The sequence below is a fragment of the Camelus ferus genome, chromosome 3, assembly GCF_009834535.1.
Source record: "Camelus ferus isolate YT-003-E chromosome 3, BCGSAC_Cfer_1.0, whole genome shotgun sequence".
Taxonomy (NCBI): Eukaryota; Metazoa; Chordata; class Mammalia; order Artiodactyla; family Camelidae; genus Camelus; species Camelus ferus.
This window is the reverse complement of record NC_045698.1, coordinates 41448215-41473930: the sequence shown is the minus strand read 5'-3', so window position 1 is coordinate 41473930 and position 25716 is coordinate 41448215. Positions and strand designations below refer to the sequence as shown.

The following is a 25716-nucleotide window of genomic DNA, read 5'->3' as shown; positions in this document are numbered from 1 at the left end:
CCACTTAGAAAATAATTCAGATGTCAACATAGTTTATAGCAAATTACAATGTAACACTATATATGTGTATTTCCCTTTTGATGACCTATATATACATATATATAAACAGTAAGTTCAATTTTTATCAGCAGGGTATAGATACTTCAGTGGAAGTACATAAAGCTTACCCTTAAATACGTTAAGCTTGGCCCTTTCTATAATTAAACATCAGTTGGAAGACCTTATTAAAGATTTTTCCAAAGGAAGAGATTTATAAATATGTCTCATTTAATAAAGCAGTATATTGTGCCTTAAAATTCAGTTAAATTTCACTCTCCAAAGCTTAATCCATAACAAAACAAAAAAGAAAAACCAGTAAATCTACTTACTCTCTCAGTTACAGTTTGTTATCTAGTGGCCTAAAGAATGAATATGTCCAATCTCAGATATGCAGCTTTAAGTAAATTTGAACATTCTGTCCATAATTAAAACTACAAGACATTGTCTACAATACTATGAAAGCTCAAAAATAAATTCATCACTAATTAATAAAATTATCAGAAATGCTTAAAGGGGGAAATCACATTATACTATATTACATAAAGCATGGAGGGAAATTAGGTGAAGGGTACAAGAGAATCATTCTATGCTATCTTTGGAATTGCCTGTGAATCTGTAATTTCTTTTTAAAGTTAAGTGTGAAAAAAAGAAGAATGCAAAAAATTGGCATTTCTCAGGGTATTGTCTTTGGCTCTCATCTCATGTCCCACATACATGCTGATAATGTCCAAATCTATTAACTCCAACCCAAATCTCTGAACTCTAGACACTCCAAACGACTACTGGACATCATCACCAGAAGGTATCTCAAACTCTCCAGTCTACCACTCATCGTATTCCTAAAAAACAGTTCCTCTTCCTGTATTTCCTAACTCAAGCAACATGAACCATTACCCATCTAGTGATAAACTATATCACAACTACCTCCTGGTTCCTCTTCCTGCTCACCCTATATCTAAACAATTCTTAATTCTATTCTCTCAAGTATTTTTCAAATCTTTGCCCTTCTTTCTATGGCTTTGTTTGAGGTCATCATCTCTTCCACAATTAACAGAAAAGCTTCCCAACTACTTTCCTTGACTTTAGTTTTACCCCATTCCAAACCAGTGTACCCACTGGTGTGCAAAAGACCCTTCTAAAATATAAATGATAACAGTTCTTCCTCAGAACTTTGAGAGATGTCCCTTATACCTTCCAAACCAGGCCCCCACACCCAAGCTCTATATTCTGTGTGAAGCTATGCCAAACAAGGCCATACTAGAAATCATTATGTTAATATCTGAGAAAGCTGGAAGATTTATTAACACATTCATTTACTACTGTTCCCTCCCAAGACCCAACAAGAAGATATATGAGGATGTTTTTTAAAAACCTAAACCCATAATTACAAAGATAGCATAAGAAGAGATAAAAGCAACTCATATTTGGAAGTTGGAAAGACAAGCAATAACTGACTTAGCAGACTCAAAAACCAAAGCTAAAAGCCAGCAGTGAAAAGGAGCAAGAAACCCCTGATTTATATTAATGAAACTCCAAAAGACTTAGGAATTGATAGCACTAGGTACTTTGGGAAGGGGAAGTTAAAGAGGATGAATTAAAAATAATAGGACCCCCACTCCATTGACAGATGACTGGATAAAGAAGCTGTGATACAGCCATATAATGGAATACTACTCAGCCATAAAAAAGAATAATGTCATTTGCAGCAACATGGATGGACCTGGAGATCATCATTCTAAGTGAAGTAAGCCAGAGAGAGAAAGAAAATACCATATGATATCACTCATATGTGGAATCTAAATAATCTTAAAAAAAAAAAGACACAAATAAACTTATTTACAAAATAGAAACGGATTTACAGACATAGAAAACAAACTCACAGTTAGCAGAGGGGGAAAGAGGGTGGGAAGGGATAAATTAGGAGTTCAAGATTTGCAGATACTAACTACTATACATAAAATATATAAACAAGTTTCTTCTGTACAGCACAGGGAACTACATTCAATATCTTGTGGTAACTTATAATGAAAAAGAATATGAAAAGGAATATATGTATGTAGATGTATGACTGAAACATTATGCTGTACCTTAGAAACTGACACAACATTGTAAACTGACTATACTTCAATAAAAAAAATTTTTTTAAATAATAGGACCTCTAGTGTTTTAAAAGCCATCTGATGACAAGATCTCATCCATGTGTATAGTCAAACTGTCCCTTACCTGAACCACCACAGATCTGGTCATTTATTTCTGGTAATGTAAAACAAATGGTCTCAAGACAGGGAGACATCAGGTAATCAACACCAGGGATACTATATACAACAGGGAGACAGAACACGTAATAGACAGGAGACTAAAGGCTCTTTCACTGAGGAAAGATCTCAAACACATGGATCCAAAACATCTGTTCTGTACAAAACCCAGCTAGATCATCCTCAAGATGCACTATCAGCAAGCTTCCCATACATATTCAACCCTTCCAATTAGCTTTTTAGTGCTCAACTCTTAAATTTATACCAAGTGTTAACATGGTTCTTGAAGTTGAGTGATGGTTACCTAAGGATTCATTCTACTGTTCTTCCTTCTTTTGTGCATGCTTAAAATTTTTACAAGGCAAAAAAAAAAAAAAAAAAGGCAACCAAGGATCAACAGATATGATTAAATATCTAATACAAAAAATAGGAAAAAAACAAACAAATAAAAACAGCACTGCAAAACACACACAGAGATAAAATCTTGGAAAAAATATATCACTAACATTCTTGGTACAATAAAAGAAAACATTGCATTCATGAAAGAGAGATGATGTAGATTGATTATTCAATACAAAAACGAACTCACAGAAGGAGGGGTAAGGTAGGGGTATGGGATTAAGAGACAAACTAGTATGTATAAAATAATAAGCAACAAGGATATACTGTACAGCACAAATATAGCCATTATTTTGTAAAAATTTTAAGTGCAGTATAATCTACAAAAACATTGAATCGCTATGTTATACACCTGTAACTAATGTCATAAATTTAAAATAAATAAAAATATTTTAATTAAAAAAAGAACTCACATTCTGAGCAATAAAGCGGCTGTTCATTTAAAACAAAACTCACAAACATTAAAAGTATTATAGCAGGAAAGAAATACTCAATAGAAAGGCTGAAAGATAAAGCTGAAGAAATCCCCCAGAAAGTAGAGTAAAAAGGCAAAGAGAAGAAAAAGAAGAAATCAACAGTAAGAAAAATACAGGGGAAAACATAGGGAAAATTTTTTCCCTCTTAAATTTTTAGGGAAAATCTAGAATTTTACACCCAAACTATTTATCATTGTGAAAACAGAGTAAAGACATTTTCACACATGAAAAATCTCAAAAAAAATTTACCTCCCATGCACCTTTTGCAGAATGCCACTGGCATTCACAGGATACATCAGAAAGAGGAAGTAAAACAAGGAAGAAGACAGGTACAGAAAACAGGCACCCTACAGAACGGACAGGCGAAAGGAATCCTTCTGATGCCAGTGAAACAGAGTCCAGATGTAACAGCTGTGAACAAGCATACAGTAAAACTAGTGCAGACTAAAGCACATAAGAATCTTCCAGATTTATGATGATGAAAGTAAGAAAATACCTGATGTGTGTGAACACACTGAGGGCATGTTTACATAACTGTATACAGCATGGGTTCAATTACATAGGAAACTAAATGTAACAGGCAGGACTCCAAAATGACTACCTAAGATGATTCTTGACTTGGTGTACACATGCCATTTCCCAGTTGTTCAATCAAACATTAATTTAGGTTTTACTTCACAGATGTGATTAAGATCCCAAATCAGATGGCTTTAAGTAATTAAGATAGGAAAATTATCTAAGTAGGTCTGACCTAATCACATTTGCCTATTAAAAGAGAGTTTTCTTTAATCTTTAATGTAAAAAGATACTTGCACTCCAATGTTCATAGCAGCATTATTTACAACAATCAAGACATGGTAGCAACTTCAGTGCCTATTAACAGATAAATGAATAAAAAAGATGTGAGAGATATATATGAAATCTTAATGATTTCAATGAAATATTACTCAGCCATAAAAAAGAATGAAAAAGTGCCATTTGCAGCAACATAGATGGACCCAGAGATTATCATACTAAGTGAAGTTAAGTCAGAGAAAGACAAATATTATATGATATCACTTACATGTGGAATTTGAAACAGTACAAATGGACTTATTTACAAAACAGAAACAGACTTACAGACATAGAAAACAAATTTATGATTACCAAAGGGAAAGGGGAGGTGGGAGGAGGGATAAATTAGGAGTATGGGATTAAGAGATACACACCACTATATATAAAATAGATAAATAACAAGAATTTACTATTTAGCACAGGGAACTATATCCAATAATAGAAAAGAATCTGAATAAGAATACATACATGTGTGTAAGTAAATACATTGTGTGTGTGTATATATATATATATAAATAACTGAATCACTGATACACACCTGAAACTAACACAAAATTGTAAATCAACTACAGTTCAATAAAAACAAATAAAGTAAGTTTTAACAAAAAGAGAGTTTTCTTTGACTAATTACATAAAAGAAAGTCAGAGATTCAAAGCCTACGGGAATTTGACACTCAAGAATTTCCCCACCGCTGATGCTGAAGATGGAGGGGGCGATGTATCAAGGAATGTGGCCGGACTCTAGGGACTGAGAGGGGCCCCAAGTGACAGCCAGCCAGTAAACTGGGACCCCAATCCTCATCAAGGAATTGAATTTTGCCAACAAGCTGAGTGCTTATGAAAACAGCCCCCATGGCAGAATTTGAGCTGGTAGGCACCTCAATTTCAGCCTGCCAGATCCTGATCAAAGAGTATAGACATGGTGTGTTGGACCTCTGACCTACAAAATTATGAGTTATTTTGGATTGTTTTAAGCCATTATGTTTATGTTAATTTGTTATGCAGTAATAGAAGACTTATAAACTAAGCAAGAAAATTTTAAGAGTGGCAATGAAGAGGATGGTTGTACAAAAAAGAAAATTAACCATAACATAATGATATAAGTCTTCAGTAGGCTTTATATAGTCACAAAAATAAAGACACTAAATAGTTCCCAAAATTTAAATTACAATCTAACTATATTGGGAGAATGGGAGGATAGGAGTCACATAGAGATGAATGAAAGAATTAAATCTTCATCTTCTGTACAGGGAAGTCAAGAGATAATGCCTACAAAGCTTAAATCAAGCATGAACAGTATGAATGAACAATACTTTATTTAGAGTTAGAGAAAAAGTCGAAGAGACAGGGCTGTAAGTGTTGAAAGTAGTCTTCCACCAAACAGGAAACGGAGATACTACCACTTTTCATAAAAAGTTTTCAAGAACTGACTCCTTAACTTATCTACATGCAAAACCAATCAATATATAAATAAACAAACAAAAAGTATCCCATTCTCAGATATTTAGGGGGCTTTATATATGCTGGCCCATTTGTGTAAAACATCTTTACCCCTTTCATCCCTGAATCACCATCTCATTAACACTTCTTGCTTAACACTATTTAAAATCAGCACTATTTGGATGCCACCTCTAAAGGAAGTCTTCCCCAACGTCCCACCTCACCCTCAAGTCCGAGACAGATAACCCACCAAGTGCCTCACACCACCACATTTTAACTGCTAAAAAAAAGCACTTAACTGCTCAGTCTGTCCCTGGGACTGGGATATTCGCAAAGAGCTTGCCCTATTAATTTCTGTATCCCAGCGCCTAGTACCTTGTACTGCATATTGCAAGTGTTCAAAAAATGTTTATCAAATGAATGAAAGTCTACTTCCACTGAGGCCAACTACTGCAGATGAGAAAGTTTATTTTCATCCATTATTACCCTCCTCAGTCAGAGATTATCAATCGGAGTTCCCAGAATTTAGAAAACAAAAACATACAAATACTTACACTAATATCTACCTATTAAATTTTAAAAGTCAAAATGTGGCTTGCACATTATCTATATTTCAATAAGAAAGTAAATAAATAAAAATAAAAGTCAAAAGATGACAGCATTTTCCATGAAAGGAAATTTACCAATAACCCTAGTACAATCTTCTCAAATGACTAAAATCTTACTTTAAGCTACAGTCTCAATTTTAATATTAAATGTAATATGCTTTCTCCAAGAAAGGCAGATGATTACTTAGCTGGAACCTTGCACCCCTGGACTATACAAATATACAGGATACTTGAATGTCATGATTAAAGGAAAAGACCCCATATACTCTAGTCATTCCACACAGGTTACCTTGGCTTCCTAAGATTTCCTGAGGTAACAGTACCTAAAGAGACACACTACCCTCCAGAAATCTCAAATTGAATTTAAAAACGCAACTGGCAGAGATACAAGGCAAAAGACGTGGGGATGACTCTTTGTTCTGATATTTACATGAGCCATCTCAGGCTAATCACTAAGCTTCTCTTAGCCTTAGTATCTTCATCAACAAAAGGAGTAAAACCTTTCAGGATAATCACAAGAATTAAAGGGTAGACAAGGAGAGACACTATGCCAGATACTTATTAAACGGAAAGTACTTTAAAAAAATTTTTTGTATCACTAGTCGTGCATCTAAAATTGCTTTATACAGTAATTTGTAACTATAAAACTCACCCATAAATATTTACTGAAAGAATGGTTTATGTTTCAAAAAAGGATCAAGGTGACTAAAAAGGGTTTTTTAAAACTGATAATAGAAAGATTTTTTCTTAATTTATTAGAACATTTGAGAGTAGTAATTCTCAATTCCAAGAGAGATCTCCCCATTGGAAGAGCTCTCAAACTTTAGGGCAAGGGCAGTGAAAAAACAGGATGCTTGTGCCTCCCTGTAGCCAGATATTCTAAGCCTTAGCCTTAAGTGCTTCCCTCTCCATCCTCTCATCACCAGAATCACTTTTTAACAATTCAAATGAGAACTACAGCCCCATCTCTCTCTCTCTCTCTGACGTTTTAGGTTCCTCTCTACCTGCTGCATATCCCCATACCTCAAAGTCAAGATGTCTAAAGTCAAATTTACTCCTTCCCTCAAAAGCAATTTACCTGTTTTTCTGCCTTCCCAATTTTTGAAAGGGACAAGTTTTATTTTAAACCAAAGAAAAAAAATGAAAATGGAGTATAAGTTTATGTAGAAAAGCCCTGGATACCAAGGAAAATGCATGCAAGGTACAACTGCACAAATCACGAATCTACCATCACTGGGGACCACTGCAGCTAATCAAGAAATCATCTTTAAAAAGTAGAATATACTTTTTAGATGTCAAAAAATGTCCATAATAAACATACAAAAGGTGTTTTTAAACTGTTTAGATCACACATGAATGAGACATGTGATGCCTTTTACTACCACTAACATAAATCACATGAAAACAATAAAAAAGTTTAAAGAAAAAAAAAACACTAATAAGAAACTAATAAGGAGTAACGTACCTGAACAAGATGAATAAGTGTTGTCAGAATAGCGCATCTCAGCATATTATGTTCTTCACTCTGCTTCCAAAGAAGAGGCAAATATTGTACCAAACATCCTACATATGGTCGTATCTATCACAACAGAAGTAGGGGAAGCAAAAGAATCCTATTAGTAAAGAAGGCAACTTACTTCAAGAAATTCTTGGGGGGAGGATATAGCTCAAGTGGTAGAGCGCATGCTTAGCATGCACAAGGTCCTGGGTTCAATCCCCAGTATCTCCTGTAAATATAAGTAAGTAAACCCAATTACCTCCCCAACTAAAATAAATGAATAGATAAAAAGTGAAACACATTTGAGAGAGAAAAAAAGAAACTCTGACAGATCTATTGGGTCCCAGGCAGCAAATAATTAATATTTACTGGATGTAAGGTATTAAGTACATATTCTTTTAAAGATAAATCCAACATTAAACAGAGCTCCATGGTAAATATTTTCAAACAATTTTAAGCAAGTACCAAATTTATTGCATGAAATAAAATTCAGGAATATAAAACAACATACTGAGGACAGAGTTTAATAGAAAATGCTGTTATAACCTGATTCTTTTTAACAGCTTACCTAATTGGAAATTACACTGTTTTAAAAAGAGTCAGCATTTACTCATTCATTCAACAGTTATCTAATGGCATCTTCTAAGTAAGAGACCCTGAGGACAAGGCACCAGAAAGAAAAGGAGATAAACATAGACATACAAACCCTTATACAATGAAAAAGGATAAATAAAATGGTGAAGGCGTACACAAGGTATAATAGAACTACAGGAGGAGAAAATCCTTTTCAAAGAATAAAACTGCTAATCCCACTAAGGATTAAGTTAACCTGTTTTAAAAATATACTCTGAAGCACAGCACACCTTGACAGTGAGTCTCCAGAAAATAAAATGGATCCACACTGAAGCTGGACACAGTGCTCCAGCTTTAGGCTTATGGTCACAGTATTTGGAATTGATCTAATGAGAGTACCCTTGGTGATAAATCAGAAATACTAAACCTTCACAGCTTCAGTACTATTTACTTCAACCCCATGGACTAACATTTAAAAGTTCTCCCAGAAACAGTGCGAGTTTCTTTATTCTGCTTATAAAACACCATACACTAAAAGGATAGCAAAACAAACAAAAGAAAACCAACAAAACCTGCAGGATTTGTTCCCTCTGGGTTGGGGGAGGAAGGAGGTGCTGAAAGATAAGAAGTTACACTATTTGCCCAAATATTTCAGTAAGATAGAACTGAATAAATATTAAGAGACTCTTTATTATATATTACATTGCTTTCAAATTGTGAATATACAATTATAATAGATATTTATTGAGCATTTAATCAAAGATCACTCCAATTGGCTTATAAAAGCAGACCAATTAAAATATAAAAATCCAGGTTTCAAAGCACCTAACTCGTGCATATGCAACTAAAACCAGTATATAACAGCATGTTCTACGGATGAGGAAAATACAACAGTTTTAGTTTTGAACAAATTAGAGAGAATACTTTCTTTCTAAGGCATGGCAAAAAGGAAGTATATGGCATGAATTATACACAGGGTAGGTAATAAAACCAAAGTACCCAATTACAAATGAAAGTCATGAAGTACCTGTACCCCAATTCTAGTCATTAGAATATCTGATGTTCTAAATTAAAATTAATGCTTCAAGAGACACTACTTCAAAAATTACTCACAGATTCACTGCTGCAAAACACCAAAAAAGGGTTGGGGGTTATAAAACAAAGTGATGACAAGAGAGCCAAATACATTCCCTTAGGGTAGGAGAGGTTAAAAAATACATTACTGGGGCAACTGAGGAGATCAGAATATGGACTTGATATTAGAAAACAGTATTGCATGAATGTTAAGTGCCCTGGATCTAATTATGGCTGTGATTAAGAAGGAAAGGTCTAATTTATTGGGGTGAAGTGTCACGGTGTTTCTAACTAAAATTCAAATGGTTTAATTTTTAAAACTCTGTATATGCACATATAAAAAAAAAGAAAGTATGGTAAAATGCTAGTAACTGATGAAACTAGGTGAAGGATATATGGGTGGTGATTTACTACAACTTTTCTGTATATTTGAAATTTTTCAATGAAATGACATGAAAGAAAAAATGCTGTCCATATACAATTCTGAAAATCATTATAACATAGATTTCCTGGTAGGCCAATATCAACTATTTGCAGTAACATTTAAAAAATACATGGAATTTAGAATGCTTTATAGGCATTGGGCTAAATAATACTATATAACCCTATAATAGAAACTGAACCACCAGCACAACACAACTGAGATGAAAAAGAACTCATCTTTTGGTACTTCTACTCCAAAAACACCCCACGAAAAAACAATGAGGGCAGGCAGGTACTATGAGCATGACAGTCTCATGAGTTAGTTCATTGTATACAGAAAAATATCCACTTTCATTCATAACACATTATAGAAAACATGTGAAAACCAAACACGTGATGTACTAACAAATGTTTTAACAAAGGTTCCATCCAAAGGACCTAAAAAGTAAGTCCTTAATGACAACTCATCTTTCAGATAATACTTTCAATAGAATATTTAATATTTCACATAGGCCCTTTAATTTTATTATTTTCCTTCAGAACTGCATAAGTCGAAAGACTGTCTGACATCACACTTAACAATTAACATATTTTTTTCTGTGTATTTATGGGATCCCTCCACTGAAAAAATTTAACTATAGGTTTTCAACTACTTTTTCAAATGCAGAGGAAATATAATCTTCAAACAATTGGATGCTAAGATATAAAGACAGTGACTTTACCAAAACTTCAAAAACTATTATGTGTCAGAAAACACTGTTCTAAGATGGCTCAAAATGTTTGCAACCTAACAGACAAAAACCAAATTTGTATATAAATGATAGTTGACAGATATATAAATGATGGTGTTGTTCAAAGGTTAACATAGGAAAATGTTAAAGAATCTACTGAAAACATTTTTCCTAACTATTTCCTACCCACATTCTGAAAATAAAAAGTACTACTGGGTAACTGTATCTTACTGGTATTTACTGATGATACAGTCACCTGAGCTGCTTAGGCTATTGATGATGAGTATGGATAGAAACACAAAAGCATTTCTAAGTAACTAAGCAACAGGAATGTTAAACTTCTGGAGAAAAAGGTTTAGAGGTTTGGAGAAGCGGCATTTTTAAACTATTGCAAATATACAGTAATCTAAAGCATATTGAACATTTGTAATAATTTCATACTTATGAAACCTTGTGAGTTACAGGAGCTCAGAATTATCTTTACAATTTCATACATGAGGATGCAGGGTTAAAGATCTTGCCCAAGCTAAAGAGCAGAGACAGGGACTTGAAATGAGTTTAAAATATAGTCTCAAATGACCAAACTCCTTCAATGTTTACAAACCAATATCAAAATGCAATATCAAAATAATGTAATTAATGTAATAAGAACCCAAAGTGTTGAGAAAATTGTAAGATATTACTACTTTTAGATGCTAGGAATCAGATCTGCTCAAAATAACTAACAGTGACTCAAAACGGTCACTGTGTTGCATAATGTTGAGTTTGGAATACTGGCAATGCCACTAAGATGTCTGAACTTTAGCAAGTTCCTTGAAGCTTCAAATAGTTTGAAATAATAAATTCTAATTCCCACCCAAAGGTTTTTGTGAGGATTAAATGAGAAATACATGCAAATTACTTGGCAGAGAAGTTGGTAACTTGTCATTACTCAATAATTGATAGTAATGCTCAGGGGAGAGGGTATAGCTTAAGTTGTAGAGAGCATGCTTAGCATGCATGAGGTCCTGGGTTCAATTCCCAGTACTTCCTCTAAGAATAAACAAATAAAACAAACCTAATTACCTACACCCACTTAAAAAAAAACACCGATAGCAATTCTCGTCAACTCCTTCAGTATTAATAAACAGGCTCAAGGTGTCAGAATTCACTAATGGATCCAGAAGCAGACTCCAGGACTGTGGATTCGAAATCAGTTATCTTTCCCTAAAACCTCACAGATTTACTCACACTTTCAAACAAGAATATGTAGTTGTAAACTCGGATGTAAGAAATTTCAGGAAAACTACAGTGTGATTCCTGGATTATCAATTTTTCACAAAGATTAGCAGTGATAGGGGAAGCTTAATAAAAAATAATTTACTGTTAAGAACTTTAAATTAACAGTAATTTAAAGTGTGGGGGAGGGTGTAGCTTAAGTGGCAGACCCCATGCTTAGCATGCACAGGGTCCGTGTTCAATCCCCAGTACCTCCTCCAAAAATAAATAAATAAGTAAACCTAATTACCTCTCCTCCCCTCTCCCCCAAGAAGAACTTTACACATCAAACCAAATATGGATATAACGTGGACTAGACTGCAAAACACACTCAACTTTTAAGGTACCAATAACAGACTTCTAAGAATATTTGCAATTGCTGACAGACACCTGTGGCTATGCCCTCAAACACAGTAAATTTTAAGAATTATCAAACATATAAACTGGATTTGCTAAGAGCTACATAATTCTGCTTCCTAAATACTTCTGTATTGCACATACAATTTTTTATTTTTCAGTTTTAATTTTCTTAGGTCATTTTTTTAAAACTTAAGTATAAATGTCAATTTTGATACAGAACTGAAATTGTAAGTTAGAAGCATTTTGATGAATGTTTTAACATTTAAACAATGTAGACAATTAATGAATTCTACACAGACTCTACTTACCCCTCTAAAATTTATTTTCATGTTTTATAACAAAATTACCTGCATGTTGACTCTTTCAATCACACAAGAAAGGACATGTAAAACATGCATCTTTGTGTCACATTCTGTAACTTGCTGCAGTAACTGAAAAAGTAGTGTGAACATCGTTTCCAAATACTGTATGGAAAAAGAAAAAAATAAAAGTTTGGAATAGAAATGTAAAAGTCTTTACATACAGACAAACAGAAATAAGAAATAAAATTAAATCATAAGATAAAAAGCAATAAAAGACAAATAGCCAAAATCTTAGCATTACTTATACAACTTCAAATTGTTCAGTTTGCTAATATTAAGGCAGTGACTTTTTTCTTCATTGCTGTTAAATGCATTCATTTCAGAATTTAATTCACCCACAAACTGAAAAATGTTTTCAGAGAAAAACTGTGTCTACACATTTTGTGTTTAAAATTTATACTGCTAACTAAAGTAAATTTTGAGCAGTGCCTTGTCATCACTCTTTCACATATGCCTTAGTTTTGCACAGTCCACTCATTAAAGCCAAAAGTTACTGCACCCACATACCAGCTCTCCGATGTGGCCCTTTAACATATGCTATGTAGAGATACAAATTTTTGTAGATAAATACTTGTAATTCTAAGAATGACAGAATATTTCTGATTAAGAAATAGAAAACAAAAATGCTGTCTGGCTTTTTAACTCTTCCATTATGAAAATTATAGTAGGAACTAATAAATGATAGGATGCCAGATACATAGACATTTGTTCTTTCAGATATCTGTTCATTTTTATACAGATTTGTAAAAATATTTCTTGCATCCTAAATACCTGACTCTTTAATTAACAAAGTCTCTGCTCTTCAAGTTTCCCCATCTATGACCCCAACCCCACAAGAAATATACATTGTATCATAAAGCTTTTTTTGTCTTTAGTCTTCTTGAAAAGAACATCAATGCCCCAATTCACTGACATATTTAACAAGTGCCTACTGAATACCAATTACTTGAAAACACCATGTTAGGTGCTGAGTACTGAGTGGAAAAAAAAAATGAGTAAGAGCGGTATTTTGCTTTTCAAATAATTTGCAATCTAGTGTAGGACAGACATATATACACAAACAACAGAAGGAGATAACCTAAGGAGTAAAAGTAACAGACAACATGAAATGAAATTACTAGATGTTTTGCAACTGTGAAAGGAAAAGTTTAGCATTCAACTCCAGAATAGATTACAAGATAACAAGAACAAGCAGAATAAAAGTGAACTATTTCAAATTAAAGTTATCAATAAAAGTAATTAATTACAAAATAATCTAACATACCATTAAATGCAACTTTAATAAATAACAGATACATATAATTAAAGCTATAAAATAATATAATATTCAAAAGACATAAGCAGAAATTATTATAAAACCTAGAAATAGATATTCTTACCGGTAGAAACTGATCTGTTCTAAACTCAAAATCATCAACAGGTGAAGAGCAGCTAAGGAATACTGAGAACTTATGAGATTTACCAGGATAAAACATATGTAAAAACCAAATACAATAAACCAATCAAAAATACATTTAATTAGCTAAAAATTAATTTAACAAAATTAACAATTTTAAAGTGTTGCTAAAATTCTTTGCAATAAAGTATTTTTTAAATTTTTAAAGGATATTTAACTTCAGAGTTGTAGCTGTTTCAATACGGACCTAAAAGAAAGTATATCATGAATTTTGAGTCATTTTAGAACTACTAAACACCATTAATAACAAATGACAAAAAAAGTTTGGCCAATCACTTCTTTACTCTTTCTGTTAATATTAAAGTCACAGATCATGTTAACAACTAGAAATAAAAGGACATTCTCCCTATTTAGCAAGGACTAAAAAGAAAAAATAAAATAGTGTCATTCCCACCCTTCTTAGTTTTCCCTAATTTGCTTAAGGAGTCTTTAATCCAGTGGCTGTTTCCAGGGGAAAAAAAAAATTTGCTGTTAAGTGTGTGGAGAGCATGGGACTGAGAGAAGAGAGTACGAAGATGATGCCAGAGGGAAAGGGAAGGTTGAGAAGCAGGAAAACAGGGTGGGGTTGGGGAGGCTGGAGGACTTGTAAGAAAGGAAGAGGGAGGAGGAGCAGGAAGAACACAAACTCCCATCTGTTACCCCAATTACAGAAAATCCTTGTAATAACTGAAAGATAAAGTCTGGGATTTTCTAAATCCCAAAGTCCACAAATACAGAAAGGTTTGCACAATCTCTTGGCTTCTCAAATCACATTTTCTTTGTGTATCAGCATGTTACCTGGGTAAACCACATCATCACAGCATAATCTCCTAATTTTCTTTCAAGTTTTACCTGTGATGTGACCAGCTAAATTGGCATCAGCTACCACATTCGTAATTCCACATGCAATAACATGAGCTCAAGTCACAACTGAATTCTGTGTTCTGCTCTGTAAAATAATACAGCTAAAACTTTCATTTCCTGGCTAAGAGCCATTACTTTCTTACATGCTACTGTACTTTCTACTCCTGCAATAGCAATGGGTTTTGCCTTTGCAGTCATTTTCCACAAAGAAACAGTTCTGATCATTTTACAGGAGCTTCTGAGGTCCTGACATGCTGATTAGGCACATCCATCAAATGTTAGGTACTACAGTTCCAAACCCCAGAGTCCAGGAACCCAGAGTGCAGGTGTTTCCTTGCCTGCGTTTTCTTTGTATTCACTGCTTATAAATTGTGAATATTCCTAGGGTTTTAAATGATTTAACAAGTTTGCTGATGATCTACAACATGCAAAGTGTTCTACTACAAAATGACCTAATGAAAAGATGACGTTCTCATGCAATTAAAAATATTCAAAAAGGAACAGTACCTCCCAGACATTGTGGTGGGTGCTGTAGGAAAAAAAGCTGAGTAAGACACACCTAGTCCTTGCTCTCAAAGAGCTTACAACCCAGCAGAGAGGAAAAGAACTACCCAGATACTAAACAAGTATTAATAAAAATGGCTAACTTGAAAAGCCTAAGAAAAGGACAATCCCCTTGAGGACATGGACTATTTCTAGTCATCGTCCAACTGTCAGCATTCAGTACAGTATGAGGCATACAACTGGAACTATGTTAATAATTTAATTCACAAACACCAGGACATGAAAGCCACCACAAAGAGAAACCAAACTTCCAGCATACCAACCCTTAAATCCTCCACAAAAGAAACAGAGATGCACTAAACCCATAACCATGATACCTAGGCAAGTAAGTATAGGAAACAAAAGGGACACTTGAATGAAACAAAGAGAAGACAGTGCAGTATTGCATGCAGAGAAAAAGACGAAACAAATAACAATGATTTGCCTGTACTCTAGTTTAACTACAGGAACAGGAAGCCAGAACATAAGGGAAAATAAAAAGCACACAGTTTAAGAAAACAGAGGAGCATTTAAAATATGACAAACACAAATAAGAACAAACTTAGCCCCTACTGAACTGTAAAAGAAATGGGAAGTACTTACTGCACAGAGACAATGAATTCTGCAGCAATTCACAAGTAATGGGGGAAAAAATCAGAACCTGGATTTATAGAACGAAGAGTTGGGGAATGTGAAGGAAGACTGGTAGCAGACAGTCTAACAGTTTCTAAGATATTATTGAATAAACACTTCATAAATAAATGCAAGAAAACAAAACTCTTCCCTTAACCAGACTCTAAACAGGACTCGTCATAGAATAAATCTAGAATTTCTGAAGGAGAATAAAACTCTCAGTATCCAGAACCGGATCCAGACGTGAATTCAGCCTGAGCCTACCCTACACCTCTAGCTGAAACATCAGAAAACTCATAAAAGGATAAACTAATTCCATACTGAGGCAAACAAATGCCATTAAGTTATCAGAATTGTTGAAAGGATCCCAGAAAAGCATGACAGTAACAGAGAAATGAATGAGAAGAAACCAGAGGTCAACATTACTTCCCAAGAAGATGGCTACATAAAGGCAAGAGTAACCAGACATTTCCACATCCAGCATAAGAAAGAGCCTTGGGGTTACTGTCAGGGTGGCTGATTTGAGTTCTAGACTTGGACTAACCTAACGCCTGACCACTACTACAGCCTGCCCACAGCAGTGAAGGGTATTCCACACACCTAACACAGTGAGCATGGTGCTGGGACCAGAAAGAAATGGCAATGTCTCAGGGACATAGGACCACTAGGAAAATGTAAATAACGCAGACATGAAGGAATCATTTTGAAAAAAAGTAATCTGAAGATAAACAGAATAATGACTGCATAATCTTTTATCCTTATCTCTAAACTTTTTCAATAAACATCATCTAATTTTCTGATTCCATGCTAGGCATGAGAGATACTGATATGAATAATATTACCCTACACAGTGGTTCTATTACTACTTGGTACTGTTTATGGTACATTTTTTTCTCTATTCTGCAATAAAGTCAAGATCACTGAATTACACATTTTGATGTATTTCTTCTGAAATACATATGTAAATGAGCTTCCTAAAAGAATAAAGAGTCTTTCGTTTATTCACCTCCTTTCAAGAAAAAAATTCTAAAGCTCATTTTCATATAATATGGATACTAAACACATCAATACAAAACCAAAACTGTCTACAGGAAACTTACTAGATTAATGTTTTCTTTCTTTGTAGTTTCAGAGTGGCCTAACATTTTGATGTCTCAAACTCAGATTTTTTTGATATTTCCTTTGGAAATTATATTTGCCTGAATGTAAGTGAATTCAGAATTCATTCTGTGAAAACATAGACTAGCCCAGAGTTTAAAATCTGTAAATGTTTTGAGACATACAGGATGGACATTGTCCATAGTAGAAAGCAAAATCAAAACTGTTAAGGCAGAAAGTTTGACAGAACTAGGAGTCCCATAAAAGGCACAAGAGTGAAAAGACAGGAGAACTTCAATGCACCTTGTTAAAAATACCTCTGCCCAAATCCCAGCTGCACCTCCCACAGTGCTTTCAGGGTTTGCTACAGTCATGTACATACCATCCAAAGTCCCTTCCTAAACTCCATAACTGGCTTCCCATATTGAAAATTCACTATTTCTATGCTGGTATTCAACCTGCCCATGAAGATGGCCATTTCTGTGCTTGACAGACAATAACCATAATATACTGTACCCTCAAACTATAAATCTGCTGGTTGTACCACAGTTTATCATGTATGTGTGTATATATATATACATAGAGAGAGAGAGAGAGAGAGAGCCTCTTATAAGGTTGAAAGAGTACACTAATGCCAATTTTTAGTAGCTTATTGCTTATTTTATTGAAGGCTGCATAAATAACGTAAGAAAAAAATTTTTTTAATTACTTATAATTTCCAAAGTTGAAAGAGATAATTCGGTCAGAAAACTTAAAAATAAAGAGGCCCAGTATGCAAATCAAATATTCTAGTCAGGGAATCATCTGCAGTCCTAGGAAAAGATCCTCTCACCTAAAATTTAGTCATTCTGTACTGTGGTAACAACATTCTCAAATCTGAAACTTGCCATAAGCACATCTACTCAGTAACATGTTCTAAGGGGAGTATGTAGAAGATATTTTTTACATGAATTTTTCAATAAAGCACTGTAGTATTGGTGTCCTTATAAAAAGACATAATAAAAATGGAATCTGACTTGATATCATGTTGAAAAATAAATTCCAGATGGAACAAAGAACCAAGGATGAAGGAAATGGATTTATTAAACAAGAAACAAAAAGAAGAAAACAGAAAAAGGAAACTGATGAATCTGATAAATTGCACTAAAATTAAAAACCTCTGCTCAATAAGACAACAGAAAGAGTGGAAAGACAGAGAGATTCAACTGCATTTGTAATTTTTTTAAATGAAATATTTTCAATATATATGGAACACTATTACAATGGAAATATGGAAAACCAGATGCTTGTTATGTCAGCCACTGAATTTTTCTTTTTCCTTGTTATAATTCTTAGATTTTAAAATGAAAAAAGTAAAAACATCCCCTTTTTAAAGATTAATCACAATAGGCTTAGAAGTAAAAATTTTCAAAGTAGCAATTATCTTACACTGAATCAAAATTCCCAACACTTATTACCAAAAAAGTTTCCAAATATTACAATATTATAAATGCTTGCCCATTATGCCTAAATTATTTTAATTGCTAAATATTGAGGAAGTTATGATACTATTTCAAATACACTAAAAAAATTTCACTCAACTTGCAATATATTCCTCCAGAACAAACAACACTGTCATGCAAGTATCAGATGTACTCTACACAGTGGCCTCAGATATAAAATTAAAAAGCCAGCTGGAGAAGTCACCAGTTGATGCACTATTTCTATTCTGCCACAGCCAGCCTTATAGCAAAATGGACATAAGACATAAGACTAGGAAGCCTCTCAGACAACTACAGGATTAAATCTATCCCAACTCCACAACCACAGCAATCAAGCAAGAGAATATAGACTCTGAAAGCCAGAGAAGACTTAGATTCATCAGAATCGATACACTTTGCATGTGTGTATATATGTGTGTGTATGTATATTCACATTTGTATGTTTGTACATATGTCTGTGTTTGTACATTGTTGTTATCTTCCCACATTTCATTAGCCAAGTATTTCTCACAGGTTGAAATTAGAATACCGTATCTTACATACTTTTTATTTTAAATTTCTGATAAATTTTCTTTTATTTTTTAATGGATTCCCTTGTTTAAGCACAGATTACCCATGCTTAAACTATTTAAAGAACTACAAAATGATATTTAGAGTAAATTCTCAATTATTTAAACAAAGTAGGTAACACTAAAGTAGAACGATCCAAAGAGGAGTTCAATCTGCCTTTATAATGTACTGTGCTTCTGCAATTACGTTTTGTTAATTTCATAATTTCTTTAATTATGTTTTCTTTGTTGAACATTAAAAGTAGTTTATATTATCATGGCACACGTGTGAAAAGTATGGCCCAAGTCTTTGCTGAAAAACAGGGTAATCAGGTGGGTTCAAAATTTTTTAAAAAGGGATATTGAGAAATTTAAACAAGATCTTACCATAATTCAGAGAGGAAAAAAATCACTTAATTTTATCTAAAAATCATTTGAAACTCTGGGAAAAAAACAACTAGATTCACTTTTCAAAGACTATGCTGGAGTCATATCTAAGCCCAAGACAAAGAAAATGTATATTAAGTCATGAATATATTCACTCAGGCATAAAATAAAGCACTAAGAGGGGGAAAAAAACTATTCCACACTATGGTGAACATCTTAAAAAAAATCTCTTTGAGTAACCAACACATAATAAAGCAGCAAACCTACTGCTTTGAAGGGGAACAAAGCAACAAAGAAGTCATTAATGAGTTTTCAGTAACCAAAACCAAGAATATTATGTCAATGCTATACATAGAGAAAAAGTCCTAAAAGAAACAATTCTAAAGGCAAAAAAAAAAAGAGCAAGCTATAAAAGTATCTTAAAAAACTACCTTCTTATTTTTTACTAAAAAATTATAAATAATATTAGATTGGTAGAGCTTGTTAATTTTTTTTTATTGACTAGTGATGAGAAGGGCAAATAAAGGATTTCCTTCCCTCAAACCAAACTGCTCCCCAAGGAATAACTACAGCATTGAAAGGCCATCAACATTCTAAAGAAAGATATAAACCGTTTCTAAATTTGAACTTTTAACATAGGTTAAAGTCATAATTCTTTTAAAACGTTTAAGCAATGTAAGACATTTAAGCAACATACCACTAAGTCTTGATCCTGAAGCAAGTTACAAATTGCCTCATATAACATGGGTCTTAAGTCAGACTTGAATTTCACAGAAATCCACTGACCAATGAGCCAAATCACCCTGCGTCGCAATGGCTTATACCTAGATAGGGAAAACCATGAAATTAAAATGTTAAATATCTTAAGAAGTCTATTTTATTTAGTATATTTCATCATTTAAATCTAAAATGTAAGAAAGCAATTTTTACTTTTTAATATAAAGGTTTAAAAGCTACTTCTAAATATACCACAGTATAAACACTAGTAATAAAGTTCTGATCTAAAAAACTGAAAATTCTTAGGGAGATATATTGTGAATCTGACTGTCTTGTATTAAAGAATTATAACATATACATGTACAAAAATACCAAGTCCACTTCTGTTCCTCAAGTAACCAAAGCCAGCTAATCAAAATAGGTATAACTAGCTAATATCCCAAAGCTTAAGGCTGGAGAGGCCACAAAAAGTAGTAATAAAGGAGCTCCTGTATTCAGTTTTCCATTTCCAATTCTGTTAATCTCATGAAGATTATTCTCAGAACACTTCGAGAGATTTCTAAACTTATATAAATATTCATATAAATTTACACTGACTTCAGCCTAACTTTATGATTTTGTAAAAAGGTGCCCAACTACAAAATGTGACTCAGATTACCAAAAATAATGATTCATATTTTATAAGCTATAAAACATCTGCAGTAAGATGCACACATATCTGTTTCTCTATGGTCATCTTTGCTAAGGGAAATGAAGGTTCTTTATGCAAGGAGAAAAACCACTTGTGTCCAAGAATTCCATCCACAAAATCTCTTCTTAATATTATATAAATTATAGTGGCAAGATGACATTTCTTTCTTGATATAAATGGGGTAAACTAATGGATATACCACATTTTAAAGAAAATTATGATTTTATAAGATGATCAAGCACGTAGAAAGAATTATTCATTAAAGTTGCAAAAACAAGTAAGTATTCCCTGCTCTCAAAATGTTTAACAAACCTAGAAGAATTAAAGACTGCAAAAACTATATACTAGGATTTTGGAAAAAGAACAGAGAAGAGCAGGCAGAAGGAGATGAGATTTGAGCACTTAGGATAAACAGTATTTTGGGTAGAAAACTGTAAAAATGCCATTTCAAAGGATAGGGATAATTTGAACAAAGTGACAGATGTGCAAATAAGACTTGTGGAGAGAAAATGGTGAAATCACAGAACATTCAAGTTTGAACTGAGATCTTTGGGAAGAGAATCAAGCTCAGGAAGGTCCAAATGCCAAGATGGTAGTTATTTTGGGGTGGAATTAAAGATGAGAGGTCAGTGTGTTCCTCAAAGTGTGATTCCTGGACCAGCAGTATCATTATCTGGAAGTGTGACAGAATCACACAATCTGACCCAGACCTTGACCCATAACTTAAACCAGAACCTGCATTTTAACAAGTTCACCAGATGATTCATACGCACATTAAAATTTGAGAAATACTGGTCTAGATTAATCTCTGTCCAAAATAAATATAACATAAGCCAAACATGCAATTTTAAATCTGTTGGTACTCACATTTAAAATAAGTAAAAAGATACATATGAAATTTTAATAATTTTTAATTTACTATAATATATCCAAACGATTATCATTTCAACATATAATCAATACATATTTTACACTGCTTCAGGTTTTAAATTCAAATTTTAGTTAATTAAAATTAAAGTCATTTCCTCAGCTGCACTAGCACATGTCAAGTGCTCAGTAGCCATGCCACAAATACCAGCTACTGCAGTGGACAGCACAGGTTTAGGCTAAGCAGCCTCTAGGGCTCAAGGACAACCAAGCGACACACCTGTCTCCCTACTCAAGGCTTTCTCCTTCAAAGGCTCACCAGTTCCCTGAGGGCAGGGTCCAAGCCCATCTTACTCCCCACTGCTTCCTCAGGGCACAGCAAGTTCCAGTGTTGAAAACATTTGTTGTTTAAATAAATGAATAACTGAATGGATAAATAGCTACTTACTGATAAAACTACTTTTAAAGCATCTCCAGCTCTACAGTTCTATGGCTCTAAATATTTATAAAATAATCCATATATGGGTGGCTTTCTATCCATTAAGTAGCCAAGAAATGTTAACTAACCTATGACTATATGCATTCTAACAGGTGCCAGATGTACACAACTAGAACTGCCCAACTCAAAACAAGAAAAAAAGTTGCTTGGAATTATTTTTTAAGTCTCTAATTTTAAACTAAGAAGAAATTTATAAAAACTATCAAAAGACTTTACCCTTTCCATTTTACTCATTCAGTACCTAAAATTAAAATAATTAGGCAAGTATTTGAAACATAAGCATTGGGCAAAAGTCTGACTAAATGTCAGACATATCTGTACTACTGATTAGGTACCTCAATATGAACCTAAAGTGTGTCCAAATGATTTTTGCTATGGTGTCTCTGCATCCTACTCCACCATCGCCCCAAAGGCTTGCAATATGCTTTGTGTGATCCCAAGACAGTCATCTTTCCTGGATGTTACTTTGGTTAGGCTACTTCTGACATCAGGCCTAGACCCTGCTAACACTCCAGCTGGCATCCTTATGCACACATTTTCTTCCTAGAATGCAGAGATCTTCATCTTCCCTTAAATTAAATGTCCTCCTGCAAACTATCTCATCTAACATCAAATACTTCACACATATCACAATTCACATTAGAAGTAAAGTAACATACTAACAAACCATTTCGCTAATTTTTCAGTTATAAGGTTCACAAGTCATTCTTTTTTATACTTGACACTATCAGTTAAGTCATACTATGATTTTTTTAAAGTTTTAAGCAATTTTAATGCCTTCTTGTCTTCATCAGAAAATCATCAAAGTAAGTGAATAATAAATACAAAGTTTTATACTTACCTATTGTGAATGACTTGTAATTCTGGAAGAAGTTGGTTTTTAAACCACTGATCAAAATCAACACTGTCAAACAGCTCATAAGCTGCTAATCCAACAGCATTATATACTAAGAAGAAGATTTAAGAAAAAAGATCTTAAATTTCAGATACTGGGCCAAATGCTAATTGTCCTTATGTAAGAAACTAAGCCTTAGGGACTACTTTAATATATGCAATATGTTAATAAAGGGAAATCTACAATATGTTAATCAGGGAAATTATTTAAATACATTTCATAAACATTCTAAGTTACCTTACTCTATGCTTTTCTTAAATACTCCTTAGAGCTTTCAAACAGAAAATTACATTCATATGAAAATATTCAAGTCAAATTACAAAAATTATAAAATAACATCTGCTTCCAAATAAGTACAATATTTTATGATATGGTCCCTCTTTCCAGACTCATCTTGCACCACAAGCCCTTAACCTCTCTGCTCCAATTAAACAAAAATATACCCAGTTCAAAACTTAACTGTGCTTGCTGCTCTTCCCTTTAAGCTTCTGTACATACTGCTTCTTCTGCCTGGAACCACACCCCTCCTCTTGTTAACTCTCACTTATCCTGTGCCCTCATATTATATTTCTTTAGGAGCCCTTCCCTGGGCACACTAAAACTACCTTGTGGTTTTCCAAGGACTACTTGATTACCACCTATTTTAATATTAATCAGCAGGTACTATGTTATAATCACCGTCTGCTTACTTGGTTATCTCTCCTACCAGACAGTTCTTTTATTTTAGGTACAGTTGTATCCCACCCCTCTCAGCATAAATTTGCCACAAAAGAGACATCACCTACTGAAAAAAAAAAAATCTATGTTTCTAAATCACTTTAGTTTAACATACCAGCATCTTTGATTAATAGTGCATTCATATCTTCCACATTAGTGGGCCCTGAAAAAATAAGCATCAGTAAATGTAAATGAAACATTAAAACATTAAAAAAAAATTAAAAACATACTTAAATGCAATTTGTTAGTTTCTCAATTCAGTTAAGTACAATATATTTTGTGACATTAAAAATACACGTAGGTATAAAGAGAAAGTTTAAGTTCTGTTATCATCACCATTAAAGAACATCAGCATTAGGTACAACGTGTAAAACCATATTGTAATTTTAAAAATCATTATAACATATTTGAAAATTGTCATATCAAGCAATATTATAGAAAATATATGCCAAATTGTTAACTACTGTATTATACCCTGATTATAAACGAAAATTCTTAAAAAGAATTTAAAAAAATGAATCTCACAATAGGAAAAAGAACAAGAATAGGCAATTAACATCAGAAGCTCTACCCATAACAAATAAACCAGGTTACGACAGTGTATCAAGGGTGACAAAAAAAAATGAGAAGTGTAAACAGAAAAATGAAAATCATTATGTAATGCGGAAACTTGAGAAAAAGAGCTGACAGTCTCTGCACTACTATCCAGAGAGGAGACTGCTATGGTTAAGACATGAAAAATCGTTTATTTGTATTTCCTTAGAATATTTCTATATTTAGTTATTTCTTTAGAATAGAAAGATTTCTATCAGTTTATCAAAGCATTTTTTTTGCTGTTAAATATGAATTCTTAAGCTCACTAGTCCAACAGCTAGATTAAGTACAGATGTACATAAGCAAATTGCTCTAAAACCAGAAAGAAAATAACTAAATTGTGAAATCACTGAAAACTTAACCACCACGGAGCAACTTACCAGTTTAACCCAACTAGCTTACTCACTTTCCTATAGCGGTTTAAAAAAATAAATAAATGGATGGGAGAAAATGGAAATAATGTTCTAAACTCAACAACAAAGTAACTTAAGCAGTATAAATATTACCAAATTTAAGAATCTGTAATCTTGCATTAAGAACTGTAAATAACGATACATTAGAAATCAATCCATATGAAAAATACAATTAACATTCAAATTATCTTTAAAAACGAACTCAGTAAAACTTGACAGATGGCTCATTTCTTCCCTAGGTTTATAATTTAAGCAGGAACACTCTATTAGGTTTTTGAGAGAACAAAAGCCTAAAAAGTGACTACTACAAACTAACTACTACAAACAAAATCAGGAGTCTCCTTCCCTACAGGACATGCTCTTGCTGACATTCCTTACATCACCATCTACTCAATCCTTGATCCCTTACAACGTGATTCCTACTCAAACCAATCAAATAATCTGTTGAAACAGATTATTCCGAAGATTCCACTGCCTTCTGCCTCGTCTAACACTGGACACTTCTGACAACATGCTCTTCTCCAGGATTCACCCCCATACTTTTCTACTTCTCTGCAACAGTATAGCTTCTTACCTGGTTTCTTACCTGGCTGTTTTGCAGGACATTCATCTCCTCATATCCCTAAAGGTGAAAGTTTCAGGTTCTACCCTTGACCCTGTTTTCTTCTCCCATGACTCCTTATACACTCACTCCAAAAGTAAAAGTCTATCTCCAACCACTACTAATAACTGTTTTCCCTCTCATTAAGACTCTAAACTTCAGAATCATCTTTGACAACTTTCCCTTGCCAAGCGCAGTCAGTTAATTGCCGAAAGTCAATCAAATAACAAACAGTTACTGAGTGTGCCAGGCCCTGGGAATAAGGTGTGAACAAAACAGAGGTGTTCACTGTCCCCTCCCTAAAATTTATAGTATAGCAGAATGGACAGAAGTGATAAACCCCTCTTAATAGTTAACTAATTAATTACTTGTGTACAAAATACAATGATCAAACACTAAAAATT

The 25716-nt window shown here is 33.5% G+C and overlaps 1 protein-coding gene across 1 annotated transcript in view; it reads right to left on the bottom strand.

Moving 5' to 3' along the window:
• IPO11 (importin 11) overlaps positions 1-25716 on the bottom strand; it is a 168224-nt gene that overhangs the window by 87519 nt on the left and 54989 nt on the right. The window contains 7 exon segments of the mRNA XM_006188200.3: positions 7517-7630; positions 12315-12431; positions 13709-13749; positions 13939-13972; positions 20016-20142; positions 22934-23039; positions 23820-23867. Of these exon segments, the coding sequence (XP_006188262.2) occupies positions 7517-7630; positions 12315-12431; positions 13709-13749; positions 13939-13972; positions 20016-20142; positions 22934-23039; positions 23820-23867 (587 nt within the window).